We start from the raw sequence: 16,506 nt of genomic DNA, 5'->3' as shown, positions 1-16,506 counted from the left end.
GGTCTTGATCACTCCCTGAAAGGGTGCCAAGATAAAATTCTAGATACGCTGGGCCCCCTGTCTAAGCTGTACGAGCTTCTTGATGCCGCTCGTAATGGTGACTCAGTTCTGGATGTAGATGTGGCCATCGGGTGGGTCCAGCGGGCTATCTGCCTTATAGGGAATGCTAACACGGCTATGTCCTCCGAGAGACGCAAGGCTATTCTCTTGAAAATAGACCCTAAACTGGCCGCTATGACCGTAGCTGAACCTGACTCAGCCGATGAGGGGATGTTGTTCGGCACATCCTTTGTGAAGGACATGGGATCCTATGTTAAAACCTTTACGGCTATCGACAAGGCGCAGGCAAATATGAAGCGCGTCTTCGCGCCCAAGGTTTTCGGTGGGGCCGGGCGTAGCAGGAACCGTCCACCCGGCCGTGGTTTCCGAGGCTCATTCCGTGCCACCAGAGGTTCCTTTTTCCCCTCTCGAGGGTTCCAAGATCCGAAAACGCCTCCCGGCAAGAGGGAGATCGTGGGGCTCCAGATACCCCCGTGGTGGATCTTCGGGCAGACGCCCTTATGGTGAGTACCCCTTCTTCCCTTCTCGATCGGGTTCGGGTGGCGGGGAGGCTGGCTTTATTCTACCCAAAGTGGGCAGTTATAACCTCAGATGCTTGGGTTCTGCAGTGCGTAAAGGGTTATCAACTAGATTTTGTCTCCCTGCCTGTTCAAATGTATACCCCCAGGGAATTGTCTCTCCCACAGGAGCAGGACGCGATGATCTCCGCGGAAGTCGCGGAGATGTTCTCGAAGGGCGCCATCGAGGAATTGCCGTTCGCGACTCCAGGCTTTACGAGCAATCTCTTCCTAGTACCCAAGAAAGGGGGCGGTGTCCGCCCAGTGATAAATCTTCGCCCTCTCAACGCCTTCCTGCGCTACCAACATTTCCAGATGGAAGGCATTCATTGTCTCAGAGACCTTCTGAGCCAGTCGGATTGGATGGCCAAGTTGGACCTGAAGGATGCGTACTTCACGGTTCCAATAGCAGTGGAGTCCAGGGACTACTTGCACTTCACCTGGCACGGACGGCGTTGGCGTTTTACATGCCTGCCGTTCGGTCTCTCCTCGGCCCCTTGGTGTTTCACCAAGGTAATGAAGCCGGTGGTGTCGTTCCTCCGTCCCCGAGGGGTCCGACTGATTATTTACCTGGATGACATCCTAATCATGTCCCAATCGTTGGAATGCCTGAGGTTGCATTTAGACTGGACGGTCAACCTCTTACAGAACCTAGGTTTTCTGGTCAACTGGGACAAGTCGGTCCTGAACCCCGCCCAGTCTATGGAGTTTTTGGGGTTCCAGGTGGATTCCGTACGGCAGTTCCTGTACTTGCCGGAGTCCAAGATAAAAGCCATCCAGAAGGAGCGTAGTCGAGCTCTTCGTGCTTCGGACTTGTCGGTCCGGCAGTTGGCAAGGATCATCGGTCTACTGGCCTCCTCCATTCAGGCGATATTCCCAGGCCCTCTGCATTACCGGGCTCTCCAACGGCTCAAGGGGTCACACCTACGTTCGGGTCAATCCTACGAATCCCGAATTTGTTTGCACGAGGAATCCAGAGACGAGCTGGTATGGTGGTTGGCACACATGGAAGCCTGGAACGGAAGGGCGATTTTCGGTTCCGTTCCGGACGTGATCATAGAATCAGATGCCAGCTTGCACGGCTGGGGAGCTCGTTGTGGCAACATTTCCACAGGAGGCAGATGGTCCGACGCAGAGAAGTCGTTACACATCAACTGCCTAGAACTTCTGGCGGGAGCCTTTGCGATTCGCAGCCTTACCCCTGGAAGGGCGAACTGTTGTGTTCTCCTCAAGTTGGACAACGTATCGGCGGTCCGATACATAAATCACCTGGGCGGCACCAAGTCCAAGATGTTGGCTCTACTGGCGAAGGACTTTTGGCAATTCTGCCTTTTCAACAACGTTTCGGTGACGGCGGAACATATTCCGAGTCTGGACAATTCCGGTGCGGATTGGAACTCCAGGCATTTGAGAGACTCGGGAGACTGGCGATTGCACGCCTCGGTCTTCCAAAGCCTAACCAGGTTGTGGGGACGGTTCGAGATGGACCTGTTCGCCTCTCGACTGAACACTCAATTGCCGAAGTTCTACAGTTGGAGACCGGACCCGGCGGCTGTGGCGACGGATGCCTTTCTTCAGGAATGGCCTCCGGGCCGCCTGTATGCCTTTCCTCCATTCAACATGATTGCTCGTACGATCTCGAAGCTGGTTCGTCACGACTGTTGTCTGGCTCTGATCACCCCTCTGTGGAGATCCCGTCCGTGGTTCCCTCGATTGATGGAGTTGTCCATAGACTTCCCTCGTCTATTACCGAACTTTCAGAACCTCCTTCTGGATCCGGATGGGAACTCGCACGAATTGGTGCTACGGCACCAGTTGCCCCTAGTAGCGTGGTTCCTTTCAGGGGACGCTGGGTTGTCCCTGACGTTCCACAGACAACTCTCTTGCTCCTCGATAACGCCTGGGCTCCGGGCACGCGATCAGCTTACCGAGCTGCATGGAAGTCTTGGTCTGATTGGTGCATGGAACGGGCAGTGGATCCCGTATCTGCCCCTCTCCATTTGATCCTGGGGTTTCTCACAGCCCTGTTCGACTCGGGCAAGGCGTACAGGACTATCAATGTTTTTCGCTCGGCCATATCTGCCGGTCACGGAGGTTTGGAAGGTTTACCCGTCGGCAAACATCCTTTTGTATGCCGTCTTCTCAAGGGTATTCGCCTCGTCCGTCCACCTAGGTCGCGGTTTTCGGCCTTTTGGGACGTCAACATAATGTTGCGGTTTCTGTCGGAGTGGTATCCTAACCATGACTTGACTCTTAAACAACTATCCTCCAAGATGGTTATGCTGTTTTGCCTGGTCTCTTGTAAGAGAGTCTCCGATGTCAGGGCTCTTGATTGGGGTGCCTTTGTGTTTACTCCTGAAGGCGTTACTTTCAACATATCTAGGAGGACTAAGTCAGCATCCAAATCCTTCGTATATCCTAGATTCTCGTTATGTCCGGCACTCTGTCCGGTGGATTGTTTGAAGGCCTATCTAGAGGCTACGCGACCGTTGCGTTCATCTGACCGACATCCCCTATTCATTTCGTTTAAGGCTCCTCATCGCCCAGTCTCGACACCGACGCTAGCGCGTTGGATTCGTTGGCTTTTATCCCTAGCGGGTATAGACACGTCTATCTTTACACCTCATTCTGTACGAGGTGCTATGGCCTCGAAGGCATCCACAGTTGGTTGCCGTCTGGAAGACATCATGCGCGCAGCGGACTGGTCCCGAGAATCGACCTTCAGGGACTTCTATTTCAGACCAATTGAACACATCACATCTCAAGTGATAGCACAGCTTTGAACTTGCATAATATGAGCCTCCGTGTCTTTAATAAAATTCCCAGATTTTACTAGTAATATGACGTAAAGTCATGATTTTATTAAAGACACGGAGGCGAGTATTATTCCCTCCCACCCTCCCGGTGTGGATTTGGGATAAGAGATGCTTCGATGCTATACAGGTATGTTGTCAATTAGGTCTGTATTGGGATCATGTTTCTATATCATGTAATTTTATCATGCTTAGATGATTTTAACAGTTTTATATTGGTTTCTAATCTTCTATATTTTCTATTCCAGAATCCTGTTTCATGTAGGACTCCTCACGGTTATGTTTGGTAAGTCTACAGTTTTGAGTTTGGAAATTACCATATTTCTCTATCTTTTTTAGCTTGAAGTTATCGTTTTGTTTCCCGTTTCCTGTTTGGATCAAGTGGGACATCGTTTTATCTTACCTGGTCTTCGGTTTCGCAAGAAAGAGGGGGATTGTGGGAGACACAGGACTTATATAGCTACTTCCTCTATTATGTGATTGGCTACCTGTTATGCCTGTACAGTTTTTTCTTTCATTTTTTGATAATATTTATATTCCTCTATCTTTGCTGCTGAGGAAATAAAGAAAGAGTTATGCATAATACTCGCCTCCGTGTCTTTAATAAAATCATGACTTTACGTCATGTTACTAGTAAAATCTGGGAATTGTCTGCCTGAACTTGGATGTGAAAATCACTGGCTACCAGCTGAAGGATCACTTCCTCTACCTTTCCCTCCTCCCCGACTCCTCAAATCTTTTTAGACCCTTGGATCAGTCTAACTCAATCTTCTCACTTTTTCAAAATAATGGTGCCTGGAAATCATAAATTCTGCCCTTTGCTGGGCATGAGAGTAAAATCATGTTCTTAGCCAGTACACTAATAGACTTCAGCAGCCCTCACTTGATTCTAATGACCACGAGAGAGTCCACACTGAAGATCCGTGAGACGCCTCTTCTGTAAATAACATGCTGCTGTAGGGAGGTGAGTATGTACCTAGATGTCCAATGGTAAATTTGACAAAGTCTGTGGAGCTTGACTAAAGCCCCACCCTTTATAAATGTTTGTTAACCTACAGGTTATACCTAAGGAAATGTAGTCCAGGCACTATCACCAATTCAATGAGATGACAAGTTTATAGTGCACACCATGTCCTTTGAACTCTACACCATCATTAACCCTAAAACAGCATTAACTCTAACCCAGCAACTCTTATTAACTCTAACCCTTACCCTACACTAACTCAACCAAAACCCTTCCCCTAACCCAGAGAGATGATCAGCAGAGGGATTTATCTCTTCACACAGTACAGAGCGCTAATGGTGGGCAGCTAAAAAGCTGTAAAATACAAATACAATAAAACATTTGGCACTTGTTTCTTAACTGAAAACCATTCCTGAGGAAGTCCCTGACAAGGATGAAACGCGTTGAATGAGTTGATATCACCTTTTTACCTGATGCCAGCTGTTTTTAACGTCTGTGTAATACATTTTTGTACTACACAATTGTTTTAACCGTCACTTTATTGGAATATACTTTATTCTCACAGATAATCGAGACCCATGTTCAAAGACCACCTGAATGCCTATACTTTGAATACAAAGTGTGAGTGACCCATTGGCACATATATATCTCCCTATTTGGGTTCTGCAATGTTGCACTATATTCTACTTTTGTCTCCCTTGGCTGGATTTACCCTATGTATTGTGTTGATTGAAGATTTGAGGAGATCTTCGTGTTAATCTTAAACTAAAAGGGAAGCTAAGCATTTATTCATTACCTTGTGTATTTAATTCACTCTATTCACCTACTAGTGCATTGAAAAGCACAGTCACTTTATTATAATCCACTCTGATATAGTGGAAGATTTTTTGTGTCTTTTTTTTTATGTCCTTTCACTTTGTTGCCCTGACAGGACAAAGTCTGCAGAGCAGATCAATCATTGAGATAATTCAAACAAAAACGAAATGTGTTCTTTACTGAACTCAACATAAAGTGTGAATGTCTTTTCTGCACTAGAGACTAAGAAAATAATAAAAAAAAAAAAAAAGGAATGTATTGAGGATAAATCACAGCTAAGAGTCGCGCTGTCCTGTATGACATAATTTGGTTCAACCAACCAGTGGGAAAAAAATAAAAAGATAACTTCCCGCCTTGAGTGTGGGGGGCGTGGCGCATCGTGATCTCGCACCAGAACGTGTAAACCCCGCCCATCACTGCACCAACGGTCCACTCGCGAGCAAGTAGAAGGACCACGTGACCAAACCAAAGTCCGTGCTCAGTTTGCTCCATTACCCAGGTCATGTCCGGCTCAAGCCCCGCCCCTTAGAGCAGGCGACGCGCTCACTGGAGAGCCGAGTGAATCCGGGTCGCAGGGGGCGTGGTTCGCTGCTCCCTCGCTGAGAAGTTGTGGCTGCAGGCGCAGGCCCCGTGTTTATCGGTTTAAATGCACAGAGTGCTGTAGAGATCGGGCGGCTCTATCTTGTATTGGAGAGCAGCAGAGGCCACAGCGCAGCATACCAGATCCCCTGTTAACCTGTGATACCGGGCTCGGTGTAGGCGGCAAGGCTGGAGCGTGTGGGAGATCAGGCCTGACACCGTCTGCCCTCAGGTATCCTCCCCGGCTGGCTGCGAGCATGGCCGCCTGTGTGCACTGTACATGTTGTATGGGGGGTAATGGGGAGGGGTGCTGGTACATGTAGGGGGGGGGGGGGGGGGTGTAAAGGACTGTGGGTTGTCAGATCCACCATGTTGTATGTCCATATATCTTCTATATATTGATTATTAACACTGAGCTGCTGCCCTGCGGTATGGGGAATCCAAGCGATCCAAGGAGATAATGTGAGCAAGTGATGCACAAGGAGGCCTGTAGTGTACCACTTCCACATGTTTTAGGGCAACTCTTTATTTTGGTGGCCGTTAAAGGGACACTAGAGGCACCCTGACTGCTTCATTTCATTGAAGTGGCCTGGGTGCATTGTCCCTGTCCCATTTAGTCCAGCAATATAAATCATTACAGTTTTTGAGAGAGTGCAATAATTACCTTGCCGGACTCAGACTGCCCCCCATTGGCGTTCTATCCAACCGTCACTAGAGATGCTCTCGGGATTCTGAGTGACTAGGAGTACCTTAAACTACGCTGGACGTCATCATGCTCTGCATGAGGACATCCAGCGTCCATGAAATGCCAATAGGAGAGCATTGAGGCAATGCTTTTCTATGGGGTGGGTCTAAGGTGCTCGCTGTGCATGCGCATTAGGTCCCCCAGTCAGAGGAGCCGGAGTGCGACCAAGCGCCGAGGGAGATCTGCGCTGGAATTGGGTGAGTAAATTAAGTTGTTGTTTTTTTTTAACACTTTATATGCAAGGGGGGGACTTTAACATATAAAAATGATAGGTGTAGTTTTCACAACCCTAGGTATTCTCTGCTAGGTATACTGTGAGGTAACTGAGATTATGAAAATCAAGGTGTATTTCATATTTTAAGCAAAGTAGCTAAACTCAAAACAGCTAAAACGTGATTTTTTTTCTGGGACATTGATTGTGACATAGCTGCTTTAAAGGACCACTATAGGAACCCAGACCACTTCAGCTCAATGAAGTGGTCTGGATGCTAGGTCCATCTAGGGTTAACCCTGCCTGCTGTAAACATAGCAGTTTCCTAGCAACTATGTTTACATTCGGGTTAATCCAGCCTCTAGTGGCTGTCTCATTGACAGCCGCTAGAGGCGCTTCCGCGCATCTCACTGTCATTTTCACAGCGAGAAGACGCCAGCGTCCATAGGAAAGCATTGAGAATGCTTTCTATGTACTGACTGCGTGCGCGGCTCTTGCCGCGCATTCGGCGGAAGAGGGAGGAGAGTCCTCAGCGCCGAGGGAGCCTGGCGCTGGAGAAAGGTAAGCCTTTAACCCCTTCCTCCCTCTAGAGCCCGGCGGGAGGGGGGCTATCAGGGGGGGGGGACGGGACCTGTTAATACTATAGTTCCAGGAAAGCGAGTTTGTTTTCCTGGCTCTATAGTGGTCATTTAATGATATACTGGAGGCAAAAGCTGCCTTGAGGAGACCATCTCAAGCTTAAAAATTGTAAGTAAGCATATTAATAATTCAAAACATTAAAGCATGCAATTTGTGTGTGATATAATCAGTAAAAGTGTCATTTGTGTGTGCAAAATGCAAATAAAATCTAAATATATAAACAATAACTTTTGCCAGGTTTGTGACTAAATGGCTACTAAAAAGACTGCACATACCCCATATTGAATATCGTGGGTCTACTTTTGCAAATGTTATGTCATGGCAGTAATTCTCATTCCTGGACAGTTCTGGCAAACTGAAATGGCTAAGCCCTGTAATTTTCCAAAACTCTATATAACCTGTATATGGGGGGTACTGTTATATTCGTTTAGTTATCACTGAATACAAATATATGTATTTTATTGCAATAAAAGCTAACAGTATTATGACATTGACAGATAATGCCATGCAGAACTCAAAAAATAATTCTTAATTTCTAATTTTGTTTCCATATTAAAATTTTTCATATATAAATATTTGATGTGAAATGAAAGCCCTGTTTCTTCGGAACAAAATTATATTTATATATGTATGTGTGTGTGTGCACTTATGAAATTATGGTTGAACAGACAGTCAAATTCCAGGCTTTGTTTTGATCAGAACGTGTACACTTCCCTCCGTCTTTTTAGGGGTTAAAGGAACACTTTAGAGCTAGTAATACATAGATGTATCCCTAACACTAAGGTGTTCCTTTATTGCCCCCCAACCCCCTTTAAGAGTGAAATCACCATTTATTCACTTACCCAATTCCAGCACTGATGTCCCTCAGTGCTGCGTCACACTCTGCCTCATTAGACGTCAGCCAGTAGGGTACCTAATGCACATGAGTGGAAAGCATTAGGCCTTCCCCATAGGAAAACATTGCCTCAGTGCTTGTGGGTTTTTTCTGGATGTGGACATATAGGTTGTTCATGAAGTAAAACTGTGAAACTTCATGAAACACTATTAGCTAGAGGCAGTCTTAGGACTGCTATGTAAACATTGCAGTTTCTCTAAAACTGCAATGTTTTTTTACCTTGATAGACTAAATGTAAAGGGACACTGCTCCCAGCCCATTTCAATGATCTAAAGTGGTCTGGGTACCTATAGTGTCACTTTTAAAGGTTGAACTTGATGGTCTTGAGTCATTTATTATACTGTAACTATATGTGTGTTTGTATGTATTCCTCCAACGTATTTGCAATTTACCTTTTGGAAGCTTTGTGGCAGGTCTAACACAAAACAGATGAAGCTGTATCTGTTGAATGTAACATAAACTTCAATACATTCTGTATTGGTTTACACTCTAGATTACACACACAAAAAAAGCGTTGTATCTAGTCTATACTGAACAAGCATGTAAATCTGTTTTCAAGTTGTACCATATTGTTTTTAGGAGCCAATATGCAAAATCAAACTGCACAACTATGCAGCAGTTTGCTGCAGTTTCCTGAGGTAACCGTAAAAGGTCTTCAAGAAGATGAAATAAATCTAGATTCAGTCCTTCGCGGCAAGTTTGTCTCTGGTGAGTGCACCTACCTGCCAAAATGTAACCGTACAATGAATCAAAATTGCATGTTTGCCCTTATTCTTCTTTCTTTTTTTTTTTTTTTTTAAATAGTTTCTCCCAAACTCCCGCTCCAATACCTTTTATGTATTCTGTTTGTTTCCTCCACATGTTTGTGGTCTTTGTTTATAAAACTAATTGAGTCAGTATTTTTTTTATATTTTGCTGTGTGAATGCTCTGTTAAATTGCTACTCGATGTACAATTACCTCTGCAACATAATGTAGTTATGGTGCCAATGAGAACTGTTCCGCACTTTTTGTCTGTTTTTTTTTTTTTAATTCTTAATTTATGTAAATCTTTCTTTTATTAAGGCACATATGTGGGATACAGAATAAAGAAGGGAAAATGCATAGAGAACGTACAGCTTGGGGTTAAAACATTGTTAGTTACATTTCCAGGATAATAATGCCTTATTTTTATAATTTGTGTGTCGCTTAAAGGAGTCGAGTTTTAAACAGGCTAGATAAAGATGTCATACAACGAGTAAAAGCTTTCTGTCAGAAATTATTTCGTGTAGCAACCTCAGAGTGAGTAATATGATTTAAGGCTATTCTATGGAGGCCAGGAGAGGGGCGATTTAAATTGGCTCAGCGGTATTAAGCCTCGTGTTCGCACTGGTTGTCAGGTATGCCAAGGGAGTGTACTTGGTGGTCTAACTGAGTTTAACCGGCTATATGGATACCTTGTTCAGTAGCGCGTACAGATAACAGGAACGTCTGTGCAGTATACAATACACGATTTAGTGCCTCATTTTGCTAAGTTTTAGTGTGTCAGTTAATGGTAGCATATGCAGCCGGACTGGGATTGATAGCATAGATAGGCATCAGCTGCATATTAACAGGCAGGTAGCCCTCCCATATTTGGCTCTCACCGGTTGTGTAGCGTTAAGGTTGCAGCCTGATTAGCCTAGTGTTACGGTAACTCATGGTGGCATTAAGCACTAGGAGGTATGTGGGTTGTGAGTTTAACTTATTAACACAAATACAGTTAGTCTAGTGACAGCAGTAAGCAAAATTCAAGATATCACTGTTTAGTACGGGCTAAGGGGTTTGCATGCATGTCTGAACACAGTGAAAAGACATATGTTGATTCGTTTAGGCAGAAAACACAGTATGCATGATAATTACATAGATGAGTTAAGTCCCGTCTGTTTCTGCATGTTGCCTAGAGGAGAATGCCTGTTGTGTACGGGCCCTGCCCGCTGAGCCCTGGATTGTGTGCAGCCAGGCAATCAGACAGTTCAAAGCAGTCTACAGGCTTTTACCTGTCGGCAGTGGCGAGGGTTTGTGGCCCAAAACCTGGGTAAGCGTTTCGTGGTTCCGGCTCTCGAGTTTAGGATTTCCTGATGTTGTGGTGGTACCGCTACCATGGGCTACCAGCCTGAGGCCTGAGGCCTTAACAGGCGCTCGTGCCCTTTCACCATTGATCCCTTCAGCAGGATCGTGGGCCCCGGGTTCCGCCGGATCGCAGTCTTCTCCCAGGGAGTATGGCAGGCTGCAGAGGGATTCCTCTAGGTGAGCACCCAGCCCAGAAGAAGGGCGATCGGTCCCATGGGTGGTTCCGTCCATATGGGTTGAGCGATGTGCCGGGTCTTGCTGCTGATGTGTCTCCGGGTTCGGGTGCTGCTGTACTGTGTGGGTCCCAACACGTTTGCAGCCAGTTCCCGTCCGCCATCTGCCTCAGGATCTGCAGATCGGTCTCCGCCATCTTGGCTGTGGGTCTTGGGCCTGCATGATGGTCGAGTAGTGCCTCCATGATCAAGTTTGAGGCATGGACCGGGATCACCCCCCCGGTCCGGTGGGGGGGGGGGAACAGGACCGGGTCGTCCGATGCGCTATGTGCACGTCAGGCACTGTTGGGCAGGATAGCGAAGTGGCGGCCGTCCACTTCACTCACCGCCAGGTTGGGTCTCGCTTGGTGCTGCGGTGAACCCACCTCCGGGGGACTGGAACTCCAGGAGCAAGCCTCACCCCGGCTCTGGTAGCTTGCATACACTGCTGGTCGGGGTTGTTAGTCGCTGAATTCCGTTGAAATCCCGATTTTTAGTGTAGATGGAGCTTGTTATGCGGGAGCTGTTGTTCCCTGCGACCGCTCGGCCCGGCCCCGCCCCCTAATTCTTAATTTTATTTGTGCTTAGGGTAACCGTGAGCGTGCAGAGCCACAACAGCTGCTGCAAGCATATCCATAGCATTTTGTTTAGCGGCATTTTGAACAGCGCATTTTATAGTATGTGAAATTAATATGTTCTGAAACATCAGCAAATTATAGTAGGTAATAAACATATATTATATTATAACACGAGGTTAACTAGCTATGAGACGTCGACAAGTTATGGTATGTAGGAATCATTCAAGGTTAGATATGCATACGATATAGTTTGGTACGCTTGAGATTATGCTCATAGAAAGGTGGTATGTAGCTTAGCGGTAGAAGAGGTTAGTGGAGTGACAAAGAGGCAAAGCATTACGTGCACAGACATCTTAACCCTACATATGTAGCTTGGTGGGTTATGTTGTTATGTTGTTGTGGTATGCTGGATTGTGCGTTGGTTTTGGGTAGGTTGGTATCCAGTATGTGAGTGTGTGTGGTGTGGTTTGCCCTTGGGTGATAGTGTTGTGACAAAGTTCAGTCCCCAAAATTATTCTGTGTCTAGTGGGTTTGTGGCTTTCAGTCTCTGGGTTCACAGGTTGGGGCTTCATCCCACTCCGGTGTTTGGTTGGTGCCTCTTTCGTTCAGGTGATGCTGTGCTGACAGCTTTTTTCCCCCTCCTTCTTACTTTTTGATGTTCACTGGGGTCTCGTTGGGGAAAGCCACTCTGCTGGAGACGGTATGTTGTCAGGCTTGCCGGATCCCCTGGATTTGTAATGGTCCTGCCGCCGATCTGTGTGTAGTGTGAGCTGGATTTTGATTTGGGGGTGAGTCCTGTAGATGCCACTCTGCGCCGTCTGAGCGGACCGCTTGCACCCTCGGCTCCGGTACAGTTAATGGCCGGCAACGTGATTCCTGGCCCGTGTGTTCCATCCAGGAGTAGGGCTGCAGGGCAAGGAATGTCCTTTAGGCGCTCAATGCCCAGGAAGGCCATCGTGGGTACCAGGCCCAGTATCTATGTACAGAAGCTAGGTAAGTTGAGATTACTCCGTCTGGTAGTGAAAGGGTTACACTGCAATAATCCAGGGATTCAAACTGTAATGGCTCTGTTTCTGATGCAGCCTGCTAGCAGTGAGTGTGGTCACGCCTCATGTGGGCTCTGAGGCTTCCATGTTGGTGGCATAGCACATGGTCCCTGGTGCCAAGTGCTCCCCGCTGATGTGTGTAGCAGGGCCTTGGTTCTCTCCAGTGGGGACCGGGATAACCCCCGGCCCAAGATGGGGGGGGGGGGGGGGCTGCGAGGCATATCACAGGGCTTTAGTGTGGCAGCCAGGATTGCGAGCGGGACAGCGGCTGTCCGCCCCACTCCTGTCCAGAGTAGGCCGCAGGCTCCAAAGTTTTGTACCGCCGGGGGCCCCAAAACTCCTGATCTCGGAGTCTACGGTGGCGCCAACCTCCCCCTGTGCAAATTAACGGGCTATTACGTCTGATTTCGGGCAGTAAGTGTAGTATTTCTGCCATTTATTCAGCAAGAGCCTCTGTGCCATGCGACCGGTCAGCATGGCGGTCAGGCCCTGCCCCCCTGTCTGAGTTTTTTAAAGCTGGTTTTCAAAACCGGGAGGTTTCCTGGCACATAAAGCATTGCTCTATAGCTCCATAGCTTGTAGTTTATACTTAAAATGACACTATAGCCAGTACTGGTGTCTGTAATCTGTCCTTGAAGGCTTTTCAGTGTAAACACTGCTTTTTCAAGAAAAGGCTATGTTTACATTGCTGCCTACTAACACTTCTAGTGGCAGTCACTCAGCCACTAGAGAGAGTTTCTATCTCAGTGCTGCTCAGTGTGTAGCGGCTCCATGCTTTGCATTGATTCAGTGCATTCAGTGCAGCGTGGTGTTTTGTTGCACATGCACAATAGCCTCCCAATGCTGTCCTATAAATGCTTTGGATTGTCTGATGGTCTGAGGCAGGACCAACTGCAGCGAGACCGTAGTGACATGGGAGAAAATTAAATTTTTTTTTACAGCACACAGAGGTAGCGGGTCACCTATGCTGCACATAGTATCAGAAATACATGTTTAATTCCTGACACTTTAGTGTTCTTGTAAGGTACACTATAATGAACATAAGTGTTAGGAATTCAAATTGTATTTCTAATACTGCTGTCCCTAGTTACATTCAGCCATACTATCCCCTGCCCCTTGAAGGTAAGACTGCACCAGACACCATAATCATTTTAATTGAGATAAAATAATTATGGTAGCTTGAGTGTTTATTTAAAGTGTACCTGACATACTATACCAGTGGTACCCAAATATTTCAGTATTTTTCCAAGGCACCCAAAGTCAAAATTTCTAGGTTGCATATCTATACAGCACTGTGGCATTTACTAGCACTATAGTTTAATGTACAGTAATGGTGTTTGTATACATTTATTGTGTTTTAATACATGGTGTGTGTTTGTAATGTTTGTGTTTGATTGCAGGGGTGTGTCTGAATGTAATGTTCACTTAAATGAGGATGTACATTTGTGTGAAGTATTTGAGTTTGAAGGGGTGTGTTTGTATGTAATATTTTTAAGATTGCATGAGTGTGCTTGTATGTTGTGCTGGTGTTTGACTGATTGGGTTTATGCACATACACTACCACAAACATTCTTTCATATATACTTACAGATATTCATGCGCATTAACACACAGATGCATATAAATACACCGACACATACACACAAATTCATATAGACACCGACACATATACACACATGCACCCTGACACACACAGACATTGATACATGACACAGATAAACACACTGTGTGTATGTGTGTGTATATATATATATATATATATATATATATATATATATATATATATATATATATATATATATATATATATATATATATATATATATATATATATATATATATATATATATATATATATATATATATATATATATATATATATACACACACACACACACACACACCTCGGTTTGCAAACACCTCGGTTAACATAATTTTCGGTTTACAAATGAAAATAATGCCTCGGTTTACAAATTTGTTTCACAAGACACAATTGCATGTGGGATGTTTCTAGCACCGCCCCCTGCATGCTGGAGCCTGTGGGTAGCACGTGGCGTCGAGTGTGGGGTGTTGGAGCGGCTTTTGTATAGCGTTTTGGTGCCATTCTGGAAATTGTTTGCAGTTGTTTTGAGACTTTTTGGTGCATTTCTCAAGCTGTGGAAAGGTAGGGAGCTGAGCTTCATCGTTTGCATGCCTTTTATTGTGTGTTCTGCATTGTGGGTTGGTTTCCATGCCAGCTCATTTTGACTTATTTCTGACCTCCAGAACGGATTAATTGGTTTTCAATGCATTCCTATGGGAAACCGCTTTTTGGTTTACAAATGTTTCACAATAAGAAATGTCCCGGAGAACGCATTAAATTCGTAAACCGAGGTCCCACTGTGTGTGTGTGTGTGTGTGTGTGTATGTGTGTGTGTATATATATATATATACATATACATACACAGGGAGTGCGGAATTATTAGGCAAATGAGTATTTTGACCACATCATCCTCTTTATGCATGTTGTCTTACTCCAAGATGTATAGGCTCGAAAGCCTACTACCAATTAAGCATATTAGGTGATGTGCATCTGGGGTGTGGTCTAATGACATCAACACCCTATATCAGGTGTGCATAATTATTAGGCAACTTCCTTTCCTTTGGCAAAATGGGTCAAAAGAAGGACTTGACAGGCTCAGAAAAGTCAAAAATAGTGAGATATCTTGCAGAGGGATGCAGCACTCTTAAAATTGCAAAGCTTCTGAAGCGTGATCATCGAACAATCAAGCGTTTCATTCAAAATAGTCAACAGGGTCGCAAGAAGCGTGTGGAGAAACCAAGGCGCAAAATAACTGCCCATGAACTGAGAAAAAGTAAAGCGTGCAGCTGCCAATATGCCACTTGCCACCAGTTTGGCCATATTTCAGAGCTGCAACATCACTGGAGTGCCCAAAAGCACAAGGTGTGCAATACTCAGAGACATGGCCAAGGTAAGAAAGGCTGAAAGACGACCACCACTGAACAAGACACACAAGCTGAAACGTCAAGACTGGGACAAGAAATATCTCAAGACTGATTTCTCTAAGGTTTTATGGACTGATGAAATGAGAGTGAGTCTTGATGGGCCAGATGGATGGGCCCGTGGCTGGATTGGTAAAGGGCAGAGAGCTCCAGTCCGACTCAGACGCCAGCAAGGTGGAGGTGGAGTACTGGTTTGGGCTGGTATCATCAAAGATGAGCTTGTGGGGCCTTTTCAGGTTGAGGATGGAGTCAAGCTCAACTCCCAGTCCTACTGCCAGTTTCTGGAAGACTCCTTCTTCAAGCAGTGGTACAGGAAGAAGTCTGCATCCTTCAAGAAAAACATGATTTTCATTCAGGACAATGCTCCATCACACGCGTCCAAGTACTCCACAGCGTGGCTGGCAAGAAAGGGTATAAAAGAAGAAAATCTAATGACATGGCCTCCTTGTTCACCTGATCTGAACCCCATTGAGAACCTGTGGTCCATCATCAAATGTGAGATTTACAAGATTTACCTCTCTGAACAGTGTCTGGGAGGCTGTGGTTGCTTCTGCACGCAATGTTGATGGTGAACAGATCAAAACACTGACAGAATCCATGGATGGCAGGCTTTTGAGTGCCCTTGCAAAGAAAGGTGGCTATATTGGTCACTGATTTGTTTTTGTTTTGTTTTTGAATGTCAGAAATGTATATTTGTGAATGTTGAGATGTTATGTTGGTTTCACTGGTAAAAAATAAATAATTGAAATGGGTATATATTTGTTTTTTGTTAAGTTGCCTAATAATTATGCACAGTAATAGTCACCTGCACACACAGATATCCCCCTAAAATAGCTAAAACTAAAAACTACTTCCAAAAATATTCAGCTTTGATATTAATGAGTTTTTTGGGTTCATTGAGAACATGGTTGTTGTTCAATAATAAAATGAATCCTCAAAAATACTACTTGCCTAATAATTCTGCACTCCCTGTATATATATATGTGTGTATGTGTGTGTGTGTATATAACTGTAATTTTACTTACCGTAAATTCCCTTTTCCTTAATATGGTGGCAGTACAATTGGAATGTAATCTTCCCTTAGGCCAGGCATCTGAAAGAAATAATTAACATAAAAAGTCCCTCCCCTTACCAGGTGTAAGAGGCCCAACCAGCCCAGAGACCTCAGTACGTACCGAGAACACTTCAGTGAACTTATAAAACACACCCAAAAACCATATACATACATATACAAAGGGGGAGTGATGTACTGCCACCATATTAAGGAAAAGGGAATTTACAGTAAGTAAAATTACAGTT

The 16,506-nt window shown here is 45.3% G+C and overlaps 1 protein-coding gene across 1 annotated transcript in view; it reads left to right on the top strand.

The window, feature by feature from the left end:
- The first annotated feature begins 5,748 nt into the window (after nucleotides 1-5,748).
- AHCTF1 (AT-hook containing transcription factor 1) overlaps nucleotides 5,749-16,506 on the top strand; it is a 132,432-nt gene continuing 121,674 nt past the window's right edge. Inside the window, exons 1-2 of the mRNA XM_063443190.1 lie at nucleotides 5,749-6,021; nucleotides 8,859-8,987. Coding sequence (XP_063299260.1) covers nucleotides 8,867-8,987 — 121 coding nt within the window. The 5' untranslated portion in view covers nucleotides 5,749-6,021; nucleotides 8,859-8,866. The remainder of the gene's footprint in view (nucleotides 6,022-8,858; nucleotides 8,988-16,506) is intronic.

Source organism: Pelobates fuscus, chromosome 2, assembly GCF_036172605.1.
Source record: "Pelobates fuscus isolate aPelFus1 chromosome 2, aPelFus1.pri, whole genome shotgun sequence".
Classification (NCBI taxonomy): domain Eukaryota; kingdom Metazoa; phylum Chordata; class Amphibia; order Anura; family Pelobatidae; genus Pelobates; species Pelobates fuscus.
Note: the sequence above shows the minus strand (reverse complement) of the source record. Positions and strands in the feature narration are given on the sequence as shown.